Source organism: Megalobrama amblycephala, linkage group LG24, assembly GCF_018812025.1.
Source record: "Megalobrama amblycephala isolate DHTTF-2021 linkage group LG24, ASM1881202v1, whole genome shotgun sequence".
Lineage (NCBI taxonomy): Eukaryota > Metazoa > Chordata > Actinopteri > Cypriniformes > Xenocyprididae > Megalobrama > Megalobrama amblycephala.
In genome coordinates this window covers 33414031-33430153 of record NC_063067.1, presented here as the reverse complement: position 1 = coordinate 33430153, position 16123 = coordinate 33414031, and the positions used below count along the sequence as shown (strand labels likewise).

At 33.5% G+C, this 16123-nt stretch overlaps 1 protein-coding gene across 6 annotated transcripts in view; it reads right to left on the bottom strand.

The window, feature by feature from the left end:
* sulf2b (sulfatase 2b) overlaps positions 1-16123 on the bottom strand; it is a 216341-nt gene that overhangs the window by 13324 nt on the left and 186894 nt on the right. For all 6 annotated transcript variants that reach the window (XM_048179005.1, XM_048179009.1, XM_048179010.1 and 3 more), the window contains 9 exons: positions 15345-15473; positions 9569-9625; positions 9319-9451; positions 5329-5554; positions 4210-4447; positions 4031-4127; positions 3672-3766; positions 302-364; positions 62-231 (listed from right to left, as the gene is read on the bottom strand). In XM_048179005.1, the coding sequence (XP_048034962.1) occupies positions 62-231; positions 302-364; positions 3672-3766; positions 4031-4127; positions 4210-4447; positions 5329-5554; positions 9319-9451; positions 9569-9625; positions 15345-15473 (1208 nt within the window). The remainder of the gene's footprint in view (positions 1-61; positions 232-301; positions 365-3671; positions 3767-4030; positions 4128-4209; positions 4448-5328; positions 5555-9318; positions 9452-9568; positions 9626-15344; positions 15474-16123) is intronic.

Sequence of the window (16123 nt, the reverse complement as noted above, 5' to 3'; positions counted from 1 at the left end):
GATCATCTGAAATGTTGTTTTGGTCATTCTGAAATGCCTAGCTTGCGTGTGTGTGTCTTACATGTCCAGAACGGAGCGGTCTGCCAGTGCTGGTTGTCGTGTGTGAAGCAGGTAAGGCCAGGCATGCTGCAGGTGTCATTGTTACGCAGACGCTTCAGTAACTTCCTCAGCTTCTTCCTGCGCTTTTGCTCCAGTAACAACCAGGCCTTCTTATCCTTCTCTTGTCCTTTCCTACGGAGGCAGAGAGAATAATCAAAACCATAATCAACACATACGCACTCACTCACACTCAGAAACCCACCTGAATGGATGGACACTTCCTGCTTTGTATCTCCTCAGTTTACTCTTGTACTTTGATTTGTAACTGAAAGAGTAGAAAAATATAATAACAATTTAGTAAACATGTTTTTAACAAAAATTAAACATATATTTCATATATTATGTTACATATAGTCTATATATGAAATATTAATTATTAATATTAAGATATTAAAATGAGTTTATGTCATTCATATTTATTTCATTTTATGTTTTATTTATTGTTGCATTTTTTAAATATATTTACAATCTATTTTATATATATGAATATTTATATATAATTATTATAAGAAATGTATAATGCATGTATATGTTATATTAAATACATACGAGGATTAGGGCCAAGCAATAATAAAAAAATAAAACCATCTCAAGATTAAAGTTGTTAAATTATGAGAAAAAAGTTGTTAAATTTCGAGAAAAAAGTCAAGAAAAAATGTTGAGAATAAAGTCATTAAATTACGAGAAAAAAGTCGTTAAATTACGAGAACAAATTCGTTAAATTATGAGAAAAATGTCGTTAAATTTCGAGAAAAAAGTCGAAATAAATTTTGAGAATAAACTCATTAAATTATGAGAAAAAAAGTCGTTAAATTACGAAAACAAATTCGTTAAATTATGAGAAAAAAGTCGTTAAATTACGGGAACAAATTCGTTAAATTATGAGAAAAAAAGTCGTTAAATTACGAGAACAAATTCGTTAAATTATGAGAAAAAAAGTTGTTAAATTACGAGAACAAATTCGTTAAATTATGAGAAAAAAAGTCGTTAAATTACGAGAACAAATTCGTTAAATTATGAGAAAAAAAGTTGTTAAATTATGAGAACAAATTCGTTAAATTATGAGAAAAAAGTCGTTAAATTATGAGAACAAATTAGTTAAATTATGAGAAAAAAAGTCGTTAAATTACAAGAACAAATTCGTTAAATTATGAGAAAAAAGTCATTAAATTACGAGAACAGATTCGTTAAATTATGAGAAAAATGTCGTTAAATTTAGAGAAAAAAGTCGAAATAAATTTTGAGAATAAACTCATTAAATTATGAGACAAAAAGTTGTTAAATTACGAGAACAAATTCGTTAAATTATGAGAAAAAAGTTGTTAAATTACGAGAACAAATTCGTTAAATTATGAGAAAAAAGTCGTTAAATTATGAGAACAAATTCGTTAAATTATGAGAAAAAGTCGTTAAATTATGAGAACAAATTCGTTAAATTATGAGAAAAAAGTCGTTAAATTACGAGAACAAATTCGTTAAATTATGAGAAAAAAGTTGTTAAATTACGAGAACAAATTCGTTAAATTATGAGAAAAAAGTTGTTAAATTATGAGAACAAATTCGTTAAATTATGAGAAAAAAAGTCGTTAAATTACGAGAACAAATTTGTTAAATTATGAGAAAAAAGTCGTTAAATTACGAGAACAAATTTGTTAAATTATGAGAAAAAAGTCGCTAAATTACGAGAACAAATTCGTTAAATTATGAGAAAAAAGTTGTTAAATTACGAGAACAAATTCGTTAAATTATGAGAAAAAAGTCGTTAAATTACGAGAACAAATTCGTTAAATTATGAGAAAAAAGTCGTTAAATTACGAGAACAAATTCGTTAAATTATGAGAAAAAAGTCGTTAAATTACGAGAACAAATTCGTTAAATTATGAGAAAAAAGTCATTAAATTACGAGAACAGATTCGTTAAATTATGAGAAAAATGTCGTTAAATTTAGAGAAAAAAGTCGAAATAAATTTTGAGAATAAACTCATTAAATTATGAGACAAAAAGTTGTTAAATTACGAGAACAAATTCGTTAAATTATGAGAAAAAAGTTGTTAAATTACGAGAACAAATTCGTTAAATTATGAGAAAAAAGTCGTTAAATTATGAGAACAAATTCGTTAAATTATGAGAAAAAAGTCGTTAAATTATGAGAACAAATTCGTTAAATTATGAGAAAAAAGTCGTTAAATTATGAGAACAAATTCGTTAAATTATGAGAAAAAAAGTTGTTAAATTACGAGAACAAATTCGTTAAATTATGAGAAAAAAGTTGTTAAATTATGAGAACAAATTCGTTAAATTATGAGAAAAAAAGTCGTTAAATTACGAGAACAAATTTGTTAAATTATGAGAAAAAAGTCGTTAAATTACGAGAACAAATTTGTTAAATTATGAGAAAAAAGTCGCTAAATTACGAGAACAAATTCGTTAAATTATGAGAAAAAAGTTGTTAAATTACGAGAACAAATTCGTTAAATTATGAGAAAAAAGTCGTTAAATTACGAGAACAAATTCGTTAAATTATGAGAAAAAAGTCGTTAAATTACGAGAACAAATTCGTTAAATTATGAGAAAAAAGTCGTTAAATTACGAGAACAAATTCGTTAAATTATGAGAAAAAAAGTCGTTAAATTACGAGAACAAATTCGTTAAATTATGAGAAAAAAAGTCGTTAAATTACGAGAACAAATTCGTTAAATTATGAGAAAAAAGTCGTTAAATTACGAGAACAAATTCGTTAAATTATGAGAAAAAAAGTCGTTAAATTACGAGAACAAATTCGTTAAATTATGAGAAAAAAAGTCGTTAAATTACGAGAACAAATTCGTTAAATTATGAGAAAAAAGTCGTTAAATTACGAGAACAGATTCGTTAAATTATGAGAAAAATGTCGTTAAATTTCGAGAAAAAAGTCGAAATAAATTTTGAGAATAAACTCATTAAATTATGAGAAAAAAAGTTGTTAAATTACGAGAACAAATTCGTTAAATTATGAGAAAAAAGTTGTTAAATTACGAGAACAAATTTGTTAAATTATGAGAAAAAAGTTGTTAAATTATGAGAACAAATTCGTTAAATTATGAGAAAAAAAGTCGTTAAATTACGAGAACAAATTCATTAAATTATGAGAAAAAAGTCGTTAAATTATGAGAACAAATTCGTTAAATTATGAGAAAAAAAGTCGTTAAATTACGAGAACAAATACGAGAACAAATTCGTTAAATTATGAATTTGTTCTCATAATTTAATGAGTTTATTCTCAACATTTTATCTCAACTTTTTTCTCGAAATTTAACAACTTTAATCTCGAGATGGTTTTATTTTTTTATTATTGCTTGGCCCTAATCCTCTTCTGTAAATACATTAGTTATAAATGTAAGTATTAAAAATTAATCATAATAAATAATGAGATAATTATCAATAATTAAAGAAATTTGTATATAATTTATTTTAATTTAATTAATACTTGAATCTGAAAAAAAAAATGAATCTGAAGGAAGAGTAGATCAGAATTAATTTGACAAACGCAGTCCAACAGTGATGAAGAGATGATTGACAGATGTCACTCTCACTAGTATTTGTTGCAGTCACACTCTTCGGGTCGTGCCTTTTTCAGGTGACCTCTGACCTCACGCAGGTTTTTAATCTTGGTCTGGAGTGTTTCGATCTGAGAGAGAGATGACAGTGAATATAATGATATACAATATAATTGTACAGAATATGATCCATGAGTGACTTTTATAAGCTTTTATTGATTTAAATGTGAGTGTAAATGTTTTGAGCTTGCAGCTGGTCATCGATCTCTTTCATTGCATAGAAAAAACATCCTGCTAAACATTCCCTTTTATGATCCCCAGAAGAAAGTCATACAGATTTGGAACAACATGAAGATGAGCAAATGATGACAGAAGGGTGGCGGCGTGTGTCATACTTCATGGTCGATGTGCAGCTTGTGGTCCTTCCATGCTTGCAGCGATTTGTACAGACCAGTGTCACATTTCACTGTATCATTTGCCAAAATGGAACATCTGAAACATACACACACACATTCTCACTACACTACACTCCCTCTGTCATGTGTCTCTCTTGAAGCACACACACACTCCTCACCTGTGAGTGACTTTAATAGACGAGGGCACAGTCAGGCTGTTGCTGGTCTGGCTGACTGCAGTGGGTCCCATACCGCTGAACTCCTCCTCGTCCGCTGTGTTTTGCCTGAGGCTGAGGTTCTTGGGGCCTGCGGGTCTGTATTCATGATCCAGGTCCACTGCGTACAGGTCTCCTCCCATCTCCATGGAAACAGCACGGGCAAAGCGGTTCCTGGAATAGCTCTTCAGTGATTTGAGTTCTGTCAATCAAATGCAGGCCTTGACATTATCACTTCTCCAGGACAATATATATATATGAACAATTAATTAGATTACTTACATAATCATTTTATAAAATGATTTATAAAATGATTATATAACATTATAGAAAAGTCAATTTTCTTGTTATTTCCTGAGAACAGTTATATTAAACATTTCACAATATTATATAATTATAATCCATAATAAATTAAAGAATAACCATTAATAAATTATTATTAATACATTTATATATATAATTAATAAATAGATTATTATTAATTATTAATTATTAATTATATTATATATATATATATATATATATATATATATATATATATATATAAATAAATAAATAAGTATTAATAAATATATTATTATTAATTATTAATTGTATTATTTATATATAGTATATATATATATATATATATATATACACAATTAATAAATAAATAAGTATTAATACATAAATTATTATTAATTATTACTTTTTAAAATAAGAATTATTTGTGATTTACTATACAAATAAATCTTTCTGATAAATTTGACAAATATAGAACTATGACGAGATGATTGACAGATGTCACTGTCACTAGTATTTGTTGCAAGTTTAGAGCAAATTTCCTTAAATTTAGTGAATATTTAGTGAAAAAGTAGAGTAATCCTAATAATTATTATATTAAAAACAATTAATAGAGAAATTTTATAATAAATATCACATATAATATAGCAGAAGAGCATTTTCTGTTACGTTTTACATCCAGAAGAGGGCAGCAGAGGCACACAGAATAATTGAGTGAATGCATCCTGAATGATTTTTTTCTGGAGGACTTGTTGCTGTGTGTGTGTTTTGCAGCAGTGCAGTATGTCTAGTCGTACTCACTCTTTTTGGAGAACAGTTTATTCTTGGAGAATGTGCTGTAGCTTTTGGGTTCACAGTTGCATGCTTGAGGCTCAGCGTTCACGCTGACATCAGCGCTCATGCTCTGAAGATAAATCTGTGATTTGATGCTGGATACAGATGGCTTCCGCACTGCGGACAGACTGGCCATGCCTTTGCATTTAGACAACCTCAGCTTCCCTGTGGCGTCTTCAACACACTGCCACTTCTGCAGAGAGACAGAGAAAGAGGGACATCATCATGCATTTACATACATTTAAGTGCCATAGTATTGAAATGGCTTGGTACCATGGTAATACCATGTTTTGTTTTGTTTTTCAGTAATGATACATTGATAACATTGTGGTATTTTTTGACTGAAGTGTAAAAAGCAGGGTACATAAAAGCATTGCCATCTATTACCATATACCATACTTTATACACATAACACGCCAGCTCTCTTGACATGACTCAAGGGAAATTATCTTAATCTTACTTGTGCTTATAAAATATTCTTAGCTCATTTCTTTATGACTGAACTGTATTTGACAGTGTCTGCTCACGAAGATAATTTGTTTGACACCATCATCACCCATTAACTTTTCAGCATGACGAGTATGTGTGCGTGGATGTGTGTGCTTATACGCCGGAAGTGAAATGTGAAAATGAACACCCTGCCTAGTGTTGGCATTCTTACTCAGCTGTAATTATCACAAATCCACCTTGTTAAAAGCTTTGTTAATGAGTAACACAAGTTATACTGCACACTATCAGAGAGATGAGAGAGAAATGCATCTTTTTAGTCGCTGTTCATAGTGTAGTTAAAGGGTTAGTTCACCCAAAAATGAAAATTCTGTCATTAATTACTCTCCCTCATGTCGTTCCACACCTGTAAGACCTCCGTTCATCTTCAGAACACAAATTAAGAAATTTTTGTTTTTTATCTCCCATAGAAAGCAATGTAATTACCACATTCAAGGTCCAGAAAGGCACTAAAGACATAGTTAAAACAGTCGACGTGACTACAGTGGCTCAACCTTAATGTTATGAAGCGACGAGAATACTTTTTGTGCGCAAAAACAAAACAAAAATAACAACTTTATTCAACAATTTTGTCTCTACCCTGTCAGCCTCTCCTACGTAGTTGATGCAGTGTAGAGTACTTTCTATGAGAAATAACCTCTCGGATTTCATCAAAAATATCTTAATTTGTGTTCTGAAGATGAATGAAGGTCTTACGGGTGTGGAACGACATAAAGGTGAGTAAAAAATCACAGAAATTTTCTTTTTGGGTGAACTAACCCTCTAAAGTCACCATGAAACCAAAAGTGACATTTTTTTTGGATTATTGCAGTATTTATTATAAATGATTTATTCGTGCACATCATTATTAGTTTTTTAGTTTTTTTTATTTCACATGCCCTTGTAATCTTGAATTAAAATAGCTTCCCCTCCCTTTTGCAGCAACATCTCTTCTTTTCTCTGATGATGCGTTTACCGGTGTGAGGGTGGGGCATGAGATCGACCAATAGCAAACCACAACCATCCACTCAATTCCCTATGGACAAAATCAAGTCCCGCCCTAAATTTGTTCATATTTGAGAAGACGTTTCAGTTGATTATGGGCCAGATTTACTAACAGCTTGCGCTTGTGCAAACCCTCTTTTGCCGTTAAAAACTACTGTCAGGATTTACTAAAGACACGCAGTGCAAAATTAGCGCTGAAAAGGCGTGGACAGGGTTATTTTTGCGGCTGACCTTATTGCATATACATTTGTAGGAGTTTAACTTTCAGACGCAAAATTTATGGGAGGAGAGTATTTAAATGAATCATGCAAAGTGATTTACTAAGGTTTGTGCTAGTCAGTTTACTGGTATTTGAGCCATTATTTAATGCCAAAAAAAGCATGTCTTAAACCAGATGCTAATTTGTGCTGCTCTTGATAGATTGCGCTGGTCATTATGGAAATGATCCAGCTGCGTCTGTGTTCTTTCATTTGCGCGTTGTCAGTAGATCATGCACGGAACTTTCCACTCCCATCGGCGCTTTTTTAGAATTTCGCTCTCACTTTAGTAAATCTGGCCCTATACGTAACAATAGGGAAGAAAAGACCATTGCAACTTCTGTTTCATGCCGACTTTAGAGACTGGTAAATGAAAGAATGTGGATTAAAACCTATAAAGGTCAATTCAGCATACTGTATAAGGTGATACTGTATCTGTGCTGGGCATTGTGCCATGCAAATTGGATACCTGATTGGAACTTTTACCTGATTCACATAATTAAGTAAGTAAATCAGGAGCTAAAACAATGCAGACAGCAAGTGCACATAAACAACATTGTTCCCCCTTTTTCTTATTTTGAAATTTCTCATTTTTCTTGCTTTGCAAAACTGTGAAAGTACTTTGAAAGTACAAACTGCTTGATCAAAGAAGAAAAAAAGATGGAGGAATAATGCCTGACATAAAAAAAAAGAAAGAGATGGAGAAAAGAGGAATGGAAGGAGAGGATAGATAATGCAGGAATGGGCTGCAGGTCCCTAGAGGACTACAGTGGGCCAGTTTTGTTAGAGTGAAAGTGAGAGCATGAAATTTCAGGTGTCTGATCTGACAGCTCAGACATCTCTCTGTTCTCATTTCTGTTTCAAAAGACAGATCTCACGCGCACACACACACACACCTACTCGTACTTCTGAGCATAGATAGATAGATAGATAGATAGATAGATAGATAGATAGATTTGGGTATAGTTGTGTGATTCACATCTGTGCTGATTATGATGCTATTAACTGGTCTTCACCATATCTCATGAATATTTATTAGGTTATGCACAAACGATTGAACATGAGATATTAGTGTTTTAAAGAGTCTATGTGACATATTGAGGTCAGCAATAGAGGGTTTTTGTGGGGGGGGGGGGGGGGGGTTGATCTCTGTTGCCCAAAAAACAAACAATCAACAACAACAAAAAAAAACTTTCATTCTATATTAATATTAACATAAACAAATATAAACATAAATATACATTAAAAAAAAAAAAACATTTTATGGTGAACTCAGTAAGCACACGCACGTAATCCTGCACTTTTTCTGATAAGTTCTGATAAGTTATTATGGTTTACATTGAAGTAAATCACTCATTTGATTGGCAAGAACTCAAAAAAGTTAATGAGCTCAATCTTTTATGTTAATTGCTGAGTTAGCTAACTCAGTACTTCAAGTTATAGAAGCAATTAACATGCATAAATACTACAAACTCAAAACTTGATAGTTCTGCTTACTTAAAATTGGGAACATCATAACTCAAAAAAATTTATGTAACTGATTACCTCTATTTTTTTTGAGTCAGCCCAACTTATTTGGGTTTACAGCGCAATAAAACCATAAAATTCCTTGCTTTTGAAATTTTCTTTGAACTAATTACACTTAGGTCTTTTTTTATTACCACAAAAATATTATCCGATTACTCAATTAATCGTCAAACTAACTGACTGATTAATTGATTAGCAAAATAATCGTTAGTTTTTATTTAATATGTAGAATTTTAGCTTCTATTTTATGCTGTAGAGCTATAATTGTAAATAATTACAATTTATTTGCTTACAACAATGCAATTCTGCTTAGGGCACATATTTGGCTAGCAGCAGCCCTGTTTGCAAGACAAAATTGAAAGGCAAACAATAACATTACGATGTGCAAAAATCATCTACACCACAATTTCACCAGCGCATCGAGTTGCTATTAGCGACTTTTCGTTTGATAATATTCCTGCATCTGCTGCTATCAGTCACAGGATTTTGTAGGTTAATAAATGCATGAATCAACAAATAAAATGTTAGGCACGAAACACCCGACTCCTGGTTTTGTATAATTTTATAATTTTTTATAATTTTTTTTATATATATATATATTTTTTTTAATAAATTGTGCGAGATTGGCAGAAAAAAAATGAAAAGGAAAGACAAAGATTCTCCTGTGTGTATGTTGTTGTACCTGACCGATCTGTTCACATGGCGTCTGGTACTCTGCGCGCTGGCACAGGTCTTTGACACGCTGGTATTTGGGAAGGTAGTTTTCCTCTTGGGCCATATCTTTCCCATCATTCAGTATTTTATGTAGCAGTTTCCTGTCACCAGAGAAGAAAAGAAAAACCTCATGCTATCTGAATAAACATACGTTGACCTTTCACACCAAGAACCCAAAGCTCTCCGGCTGTTTTCACATTTCATTTGTGCTGACTCACCCCCTCTCCACCAGGAACGAGTCCCTCCACACTTTTCCTTTCTTGTTGAGCTGGAACCTGCAATTGGGAGAGACAGGTGGATATTGATTTACCGGCTTTGTTACTGATCACCTGGAACAGCAAATTGGCCAGAAACTGGCCGTCTCTCAGCGTTTTCAAATGACGACTAAACTCAGCAAATTGAGCCTGAGATTGAAAAAGAATAAAAAAAATAGTAAAGCAGAAAAAAATGACAAACAGCTTAAACAGAAATCCGGCCTGCAATTTAAAGTGTTTTTCTCCCCTGTACTGTCCCTGATGAAAAACAGAAGGAGGTGAGGTGAGGAAACAGAAGTGCTCTGTGCACCTCCTGACCTTCTCTGCAGATATGAGCTATCGATCTGTGCTCTCACGCACCCTCTCTGATCTCCGCAGGAGCTTCTGCCAGATTTAAGAGAGTTCTGCCTGGCCTTTTCTCCTATTCAGACTCATCTTGTTAGTGGTACTTTCTAAGGCAGTGTTATTACACAAACCCCAAACCTCAAGTTATGCATACTTTGTCCTACGCCATTTGCATTACAGATGATACTTTAAATAATGGCGATTATTGAAGAAGTTTTAAACGTGTCAAGTTCTTTGAAATGTACTCTAGTTCACCCAAAAATGAAAATTTTACACAAACAAAGATATTTGGAAGAAAGATTGTAACCAAGCAGATCTTGCCCCCCCCCCATTAACTAATTATTTTTTGGATGTATTATTTTTTTATAGTCAATGGGGGGCGAGATCTGCTTGGTTACAAACATTCTTCCAAATATCTTCTTTTGTAAATGATGACAGAGTTTTAATTTTTGGGTGAACTATCCCTTTAACGAAAGTTTCAATTACATTTTTTTTAATTGAACAAAGATTATTAAAGCTACAAAAGTTCTTCAGCCAAGAGCAGTGAGTGATTTTCTCTTTTTCTTGTGTTGCTGCAGGTATTGCTGTCACTTTAAGAGCTAATACATGGATCACATCCAATTTTCCCCCAGCTGTTTACATTCACTTTGCATTCATTTACTTGTGTGTTTTTGACATAAACTTGTTTGTATTTGACAGTTTAGGCACAATGTGGTGCAAAAGATACTTACCATTCCCATTAAGTTAGGAAAATGTTAAAAACGTCAAGTTTTTTAAATGTTTTTAATGTTTTTTTCTTGGTTACATGAACATTCCATTTTGCTAACATTATCGGAATGTTACTTTTGAACGTCCAGCTAAAATGTTTCAGAAAAAAAAGGTTCCATGAACAAACTTATGTTTTTGTGCTAATGTTTGAGAACATTATTAAAGACCATATAACTCTGAACAAATATTCTGTTAACACTACTAGAATATTTTTTGAGAGAATCTTGCCAAGAATGTTCCCTGAGCTGAGGAACAGCGTTTGAGTAAAATTTTTGAAAGTTTAAACTGGCAAGTCTTTAAAACTGTTGTGATGATGAAGAACCTCAATGTCATGTGAGCATAACATCAACAGAAATGATAATCAGAAACAAGAATAAATTAAAACAGCCATTGAACTCCAACTGAGAGAATGTGCACTGTAGGACTGGGACAATATATCGATGCATCGTGATTCAATTCTGATGTTTTCCAAATGCATCGCAAATCGATTCTGAGCTTAGTTTTTAACAGCAAATGGCACTCCAGGCTATTTTTTAACCACATGCTCAAATGCTCACGAAGAAGAGCGCTCGTGCATTCGGCTGAGTCTGACAATTTATTTGCACCTCAGAATGCTTTCATGACGCAAGATTAATGTAAACAGCCAACTGCAAACAACCTTTCTGAACTTTATAAATTATTATTTTATAGAAGGTTTAAGTGGTGTGTGTAAGAAATCGGAAGCTAGCAGAGTATGGCTGTTTCTAAAGTATGCAGCGCCATCTGCTGTTGAAAACTAAGCTCAGAATCGATTTGAGAGAGAATTGCGATACATACAGAAAATATCACAATCGATCCAGAATCATTTCTCGATTTGCGATGCATCGATGTATTGTCTCAGCCCTAATGCACTGTAGCACGATACTAACGATATCACTGTAAAAGCAGAATGTGGAGACATCTTCATTTTTAGTCTAAAACCATCATATTGCACAGCCCTATTTTTAGACATATTTAGGACCAGAATATCTTGGGATTGGATTCTTTTGACTACCTAAGTAAGCACCCAGAGATCCTAACAACTGCTTAGAGATGTCTTAGAAACCAGCTAGAACATGTGGAAGCAGACAAAACGTAAAGATCTTCTTGTTTAATTAGCGTCGGAGGTGATTGAGAGCACAAGGCAGGTGTAGCCCTCCATTTCCCTGCCAGTCATTTTTCCTCTTCCCTCCGGATTTCTTATTTCCTGCCCCCCCCCCCACCCCCTGCTGAGATATGCATCTCTTCCTCTCATCTGAAATAAAAGAGGTACGCAGGCTAGCGGAAGAGTGCAGAGATGAGATTTCAGCAGGTGTCATGGTGATGAGGGGTTCTGTGCCAGTAGGATGCCTGGCAGACTGCCATCTGCTGCCACTCAATGACAATGAAGTGAGGCGAGGTGTTGTTCCTGCAGCTCTGATAGCCTCAGGATTAGGCTAAATGCAATGTATCATTATCCTCAGGAAACTCAGCATTACAAATTGATCAAGTAATATAGAGAAGTAGTGCTGTTGATTCTGTAGGCTACTAAAAACATTACATTGAAGGGCGAATTTTTGCACGTGGTAACCTGCGTTTTATTCACGAACCACCCACAATCCAGTTCATCCAGGTGCCGAATGTGCTGAAACAGCACTGTGCTGTGGGTATTCATGGTAAATTCAATTATTGTAATTATTTCATCACAAACACACCTACTTTATATGTAAAGTAGGTTCATTATAGATTATAGTACGTGACATCATACTGTTTTGATGTTGTGATCTTTCCGCATTGCGGAAAGCATGTATTTCCTATAAAAGATAAGGGTGGGAGAAAAAAAAGTTTTAAAGCTATAGTTTAGTTAGTTGCTAATTATTAAACATATAATTGTTTCATTTATTATTAGCTTTTACTTAATTAAATAAGTAATTAAATAAAAAAATATATAAATTAAATATTTCAAGTAGTTCAGCTATTAATAGGAAAATGAAAATGTTCCCACTCCTAGTAAAAGATATGTTTATGTACATCTTTTATTGATCCATGCAGCAGTTATTCATTATATGATCATTAAATGATCGAGAAAAGAAAGGCATTCTTACAATTTGTCCCTTAAAGGGATAGTTCACCCAAAAATATGAAAATTATCCCATGATTTACTCACCCTCAAGCCATTCCAGGTGTGTATGACTATCTTCTTTTAGACAAACACATTCTGAGTTATATTTAAAAAATATCCTGGCTCTTCCGAGCTTTATAAAGGTAGTGAATGGCGCTCCTGATTTTGAAGCAAAAAAAAACTGCATCCATCTATCATAAATGTTACCCATACAGCTCCAGGGGGTTAAAAAAGGCCTTCTGAAGTGAAGCGATGGGTTTTTGTATGGAAAATATCCATATTTAAAACTTTATTAACTATAATAACTAGCTTCTGGCATATGGCTGTACGCATCGAGTTATGGCGGATGACCCGATGCAGGATGTAGGAGTATCGTAAGCTTAGACACCTCTCGCGGTTCAAACAAATAAGGCTGTGCAACAAACTCAAGCTCCTCTTCTCTTATATCGAAATCCTCTGACATTTCTCTTTAAAAATTATCTTTTAAACTTCTAAATTGTGACCAGCATTTTGTTGTGCTCCATCCTCTGCACTTCTGCATTCGTCAATACGTCATTCGTCACGTCAGGGGTTACGTTTCCGCCATAACTTGATGCGTACGGCCGTTTGCTAGATATTATAGTTTATAAAGTTTTAAATATCGATACTTTTCTTAAAAAAAACCATTGTTTTGCTTCAGAAGGCCTTTATGGATTACTTTTATGATGATGGATGCATTTTTTTACTGCCATTATAAAGCTTGGAAGAGCCATTATATATTTTTAAATACATCTCTGATTGTATTCATCTGAGAGAAGATAGTCATTTACACCTAGGATGGCTTGAGGGTGAGTAAATCATGGGGTAATTTTCATTTTTGGGTGAACTATACCTTTAATATTCCAAACTTTCTTAATAAATATCTCTGTGCACAGTTCATCAGCTCATGTTTTCATATACATGTATTTACTTCAAGATCAGTGTTGGGGAAAGTTACTTTTAAAGGTGCCTAGAATTAAAAATTGAATTTATCTTGGCATAGTTGAATAACAAGAGTTCAGTACATGGAAATGACATACAGTGAGTCTCAAACTCCATTGTTTCCTCCTTCTTATATAAATCTCATTTGTTTAAAAGACCTCCGAAGAACAGGCGAATCCCAACATAACACCAACTGTTAAGTAACAGTCGGGGTGTACGCCCCCAATATTTGCATATGCCAGCCCATGTTCAAGGCATTAGACAAGGGCAAAATGTCTGGATCTGTGCACAGCTGAATCATCAGACTAGGTAAGCAAGCAAGAACAATAGCGAAAAATGGCAGATGGAGCAATAATAACTGACATGATCCATGATAACATGATATTTTTAGTGATATTTGTGAATTGTCTTTCTAAATGTTTCGTTTTGCTAATGTACTGTTAAATGTGGTTAAAGTTACCATCGTTTCTTACTGTATTCACGGAGACAAGAGAGTCGTCGCTATTTTCATTTTTTAAACACTTGCAGTCTGTATAATGCAGAAACACAACTTCATTCTTTATAAATCTCTCCAACAGTGTGTAATGTTAGCTTTAGCCACGGAGCAAAACCTCAAAAACTCATTCAGAATCAATGTAAACATCAAAATAAACACTGTACTTACGCGATTAGACATGCTGCATGACGAACACTTTGTAAAGATCCATTTTGAGGGTTATATTAGCTGTGTGAACTTTGTTTATGCTGTTCAAGGCAAGCGCGAGCTCCATGGGCGGGGAGCGCGAGCGTTTAAAGGGCCAGCAGCCCTGATTCGGTGCATAGTTAATGATGCCCCAAAATAGGCAGTTAAAAAAATTAATTAAAAAAATTCTATGGGGTATTTTGAGCTGAAACTTCACAGACACATTCAGGGGACACCTTAGACATATTACATCTTGTAAAAAAACATTCGATGGCACCTTTAAAAGTAAAACATTACACTCCTGCTTTACTCCCTAAAAAGTAACTAATTAGGCTAATGCAAATTAGCAAATATGAAGGTCCATTCCCACCAAAAGTGCAAATGCAAAAGGAAATGCAAATTCATTCTGGACTACAATAAAGAAAAACAACAACAAAAAAAGAAAAACAAATGTGATGTTTAACTAAAGTTATTGTTGCTTATTCATATAAATGGGAAAACAAAGTAACTTGCGTTACTTATTTGAAAAGGTAACTCAGATATTTTGTTGTACATTTAAAAGTAATGTGTTACTTTACTAAGTACTTGAAAAAAGTAATCTGATTACATAACTCATGTTACTTGTAATGAGTTACCCCCAACACTGTTCAAAATGTGCCAACTGAACTGACTTTTCTATTCTGCTGATGTAACCAAAGACAGACAAGCAGGAAACAGTAATACTGACCAATAAAATCATACAGTACTTCCACTTTCCACAATTCAATCAGGTGGACCGCTCTATATTATTGCCCACACAGTGTGTGAAATACTCAACTTTTTTTCTTTTTTTTTCCTTTAAATGACACTTCAGGAGACAATCTCACCTGTTCATTATACGGTCTGTGTCCAGGAGCTTGAGGATGGACTTGCCATCCATGTCTGGAGGAACATCAATCCCTGCAATATCCAGGATGGTGGGGGCCAAGTCTATGTTCAACACGATGTGCGGGTTGCTATGGAAACAGAAGAGGGGGTCGCCATTCGACATGATGGTCAGAAAGCAGATGAGCAGCACATGAACACTGACTGATAACAAGATAAAGACAGTAAGAGAATCCAGTAAGTAAGAGATCCAGGGCTTGTTAAAAATGGAATTCAGCTACTGAACACTCTAATGAATCCAGCATACACTGTATTCGGTTTACTGATTTTGTTCAAAGTAATATGTGAAACAGTATGCATTATGCACTTTTATAGGTCTATAAATCACACTTTTAAAATCCCCCATATATCCAGGTTTTAAAGGATTGTGGGAATCCTTCAAGTTCAATTTTTCAGTTCTTAAATAAAAATGACAGTTGAGGGAACTACTTAAAATAAGAAATATCACACAATCTTACATCTTGATTTTGAGCTGTTTTTGTTCATTTTAAAGCTTGTTTTGTCTTATTTTAAATAATTTAAAACCATCTTCCCTGGTTGAGAACCACTGTGAGCTAACAGATAGATTTCTTTTATAGACCTCTTTGCCTGATATATTAAACATTCACCTTCTGACGCCGAAGAACACATCAAACCCAAACACCCTCACTGTGCTTTAGGCCTACTGAGGCTTTCATTTTGATTAAAAAATAATTCAAAACCGATGAACGTCAGTTTCATT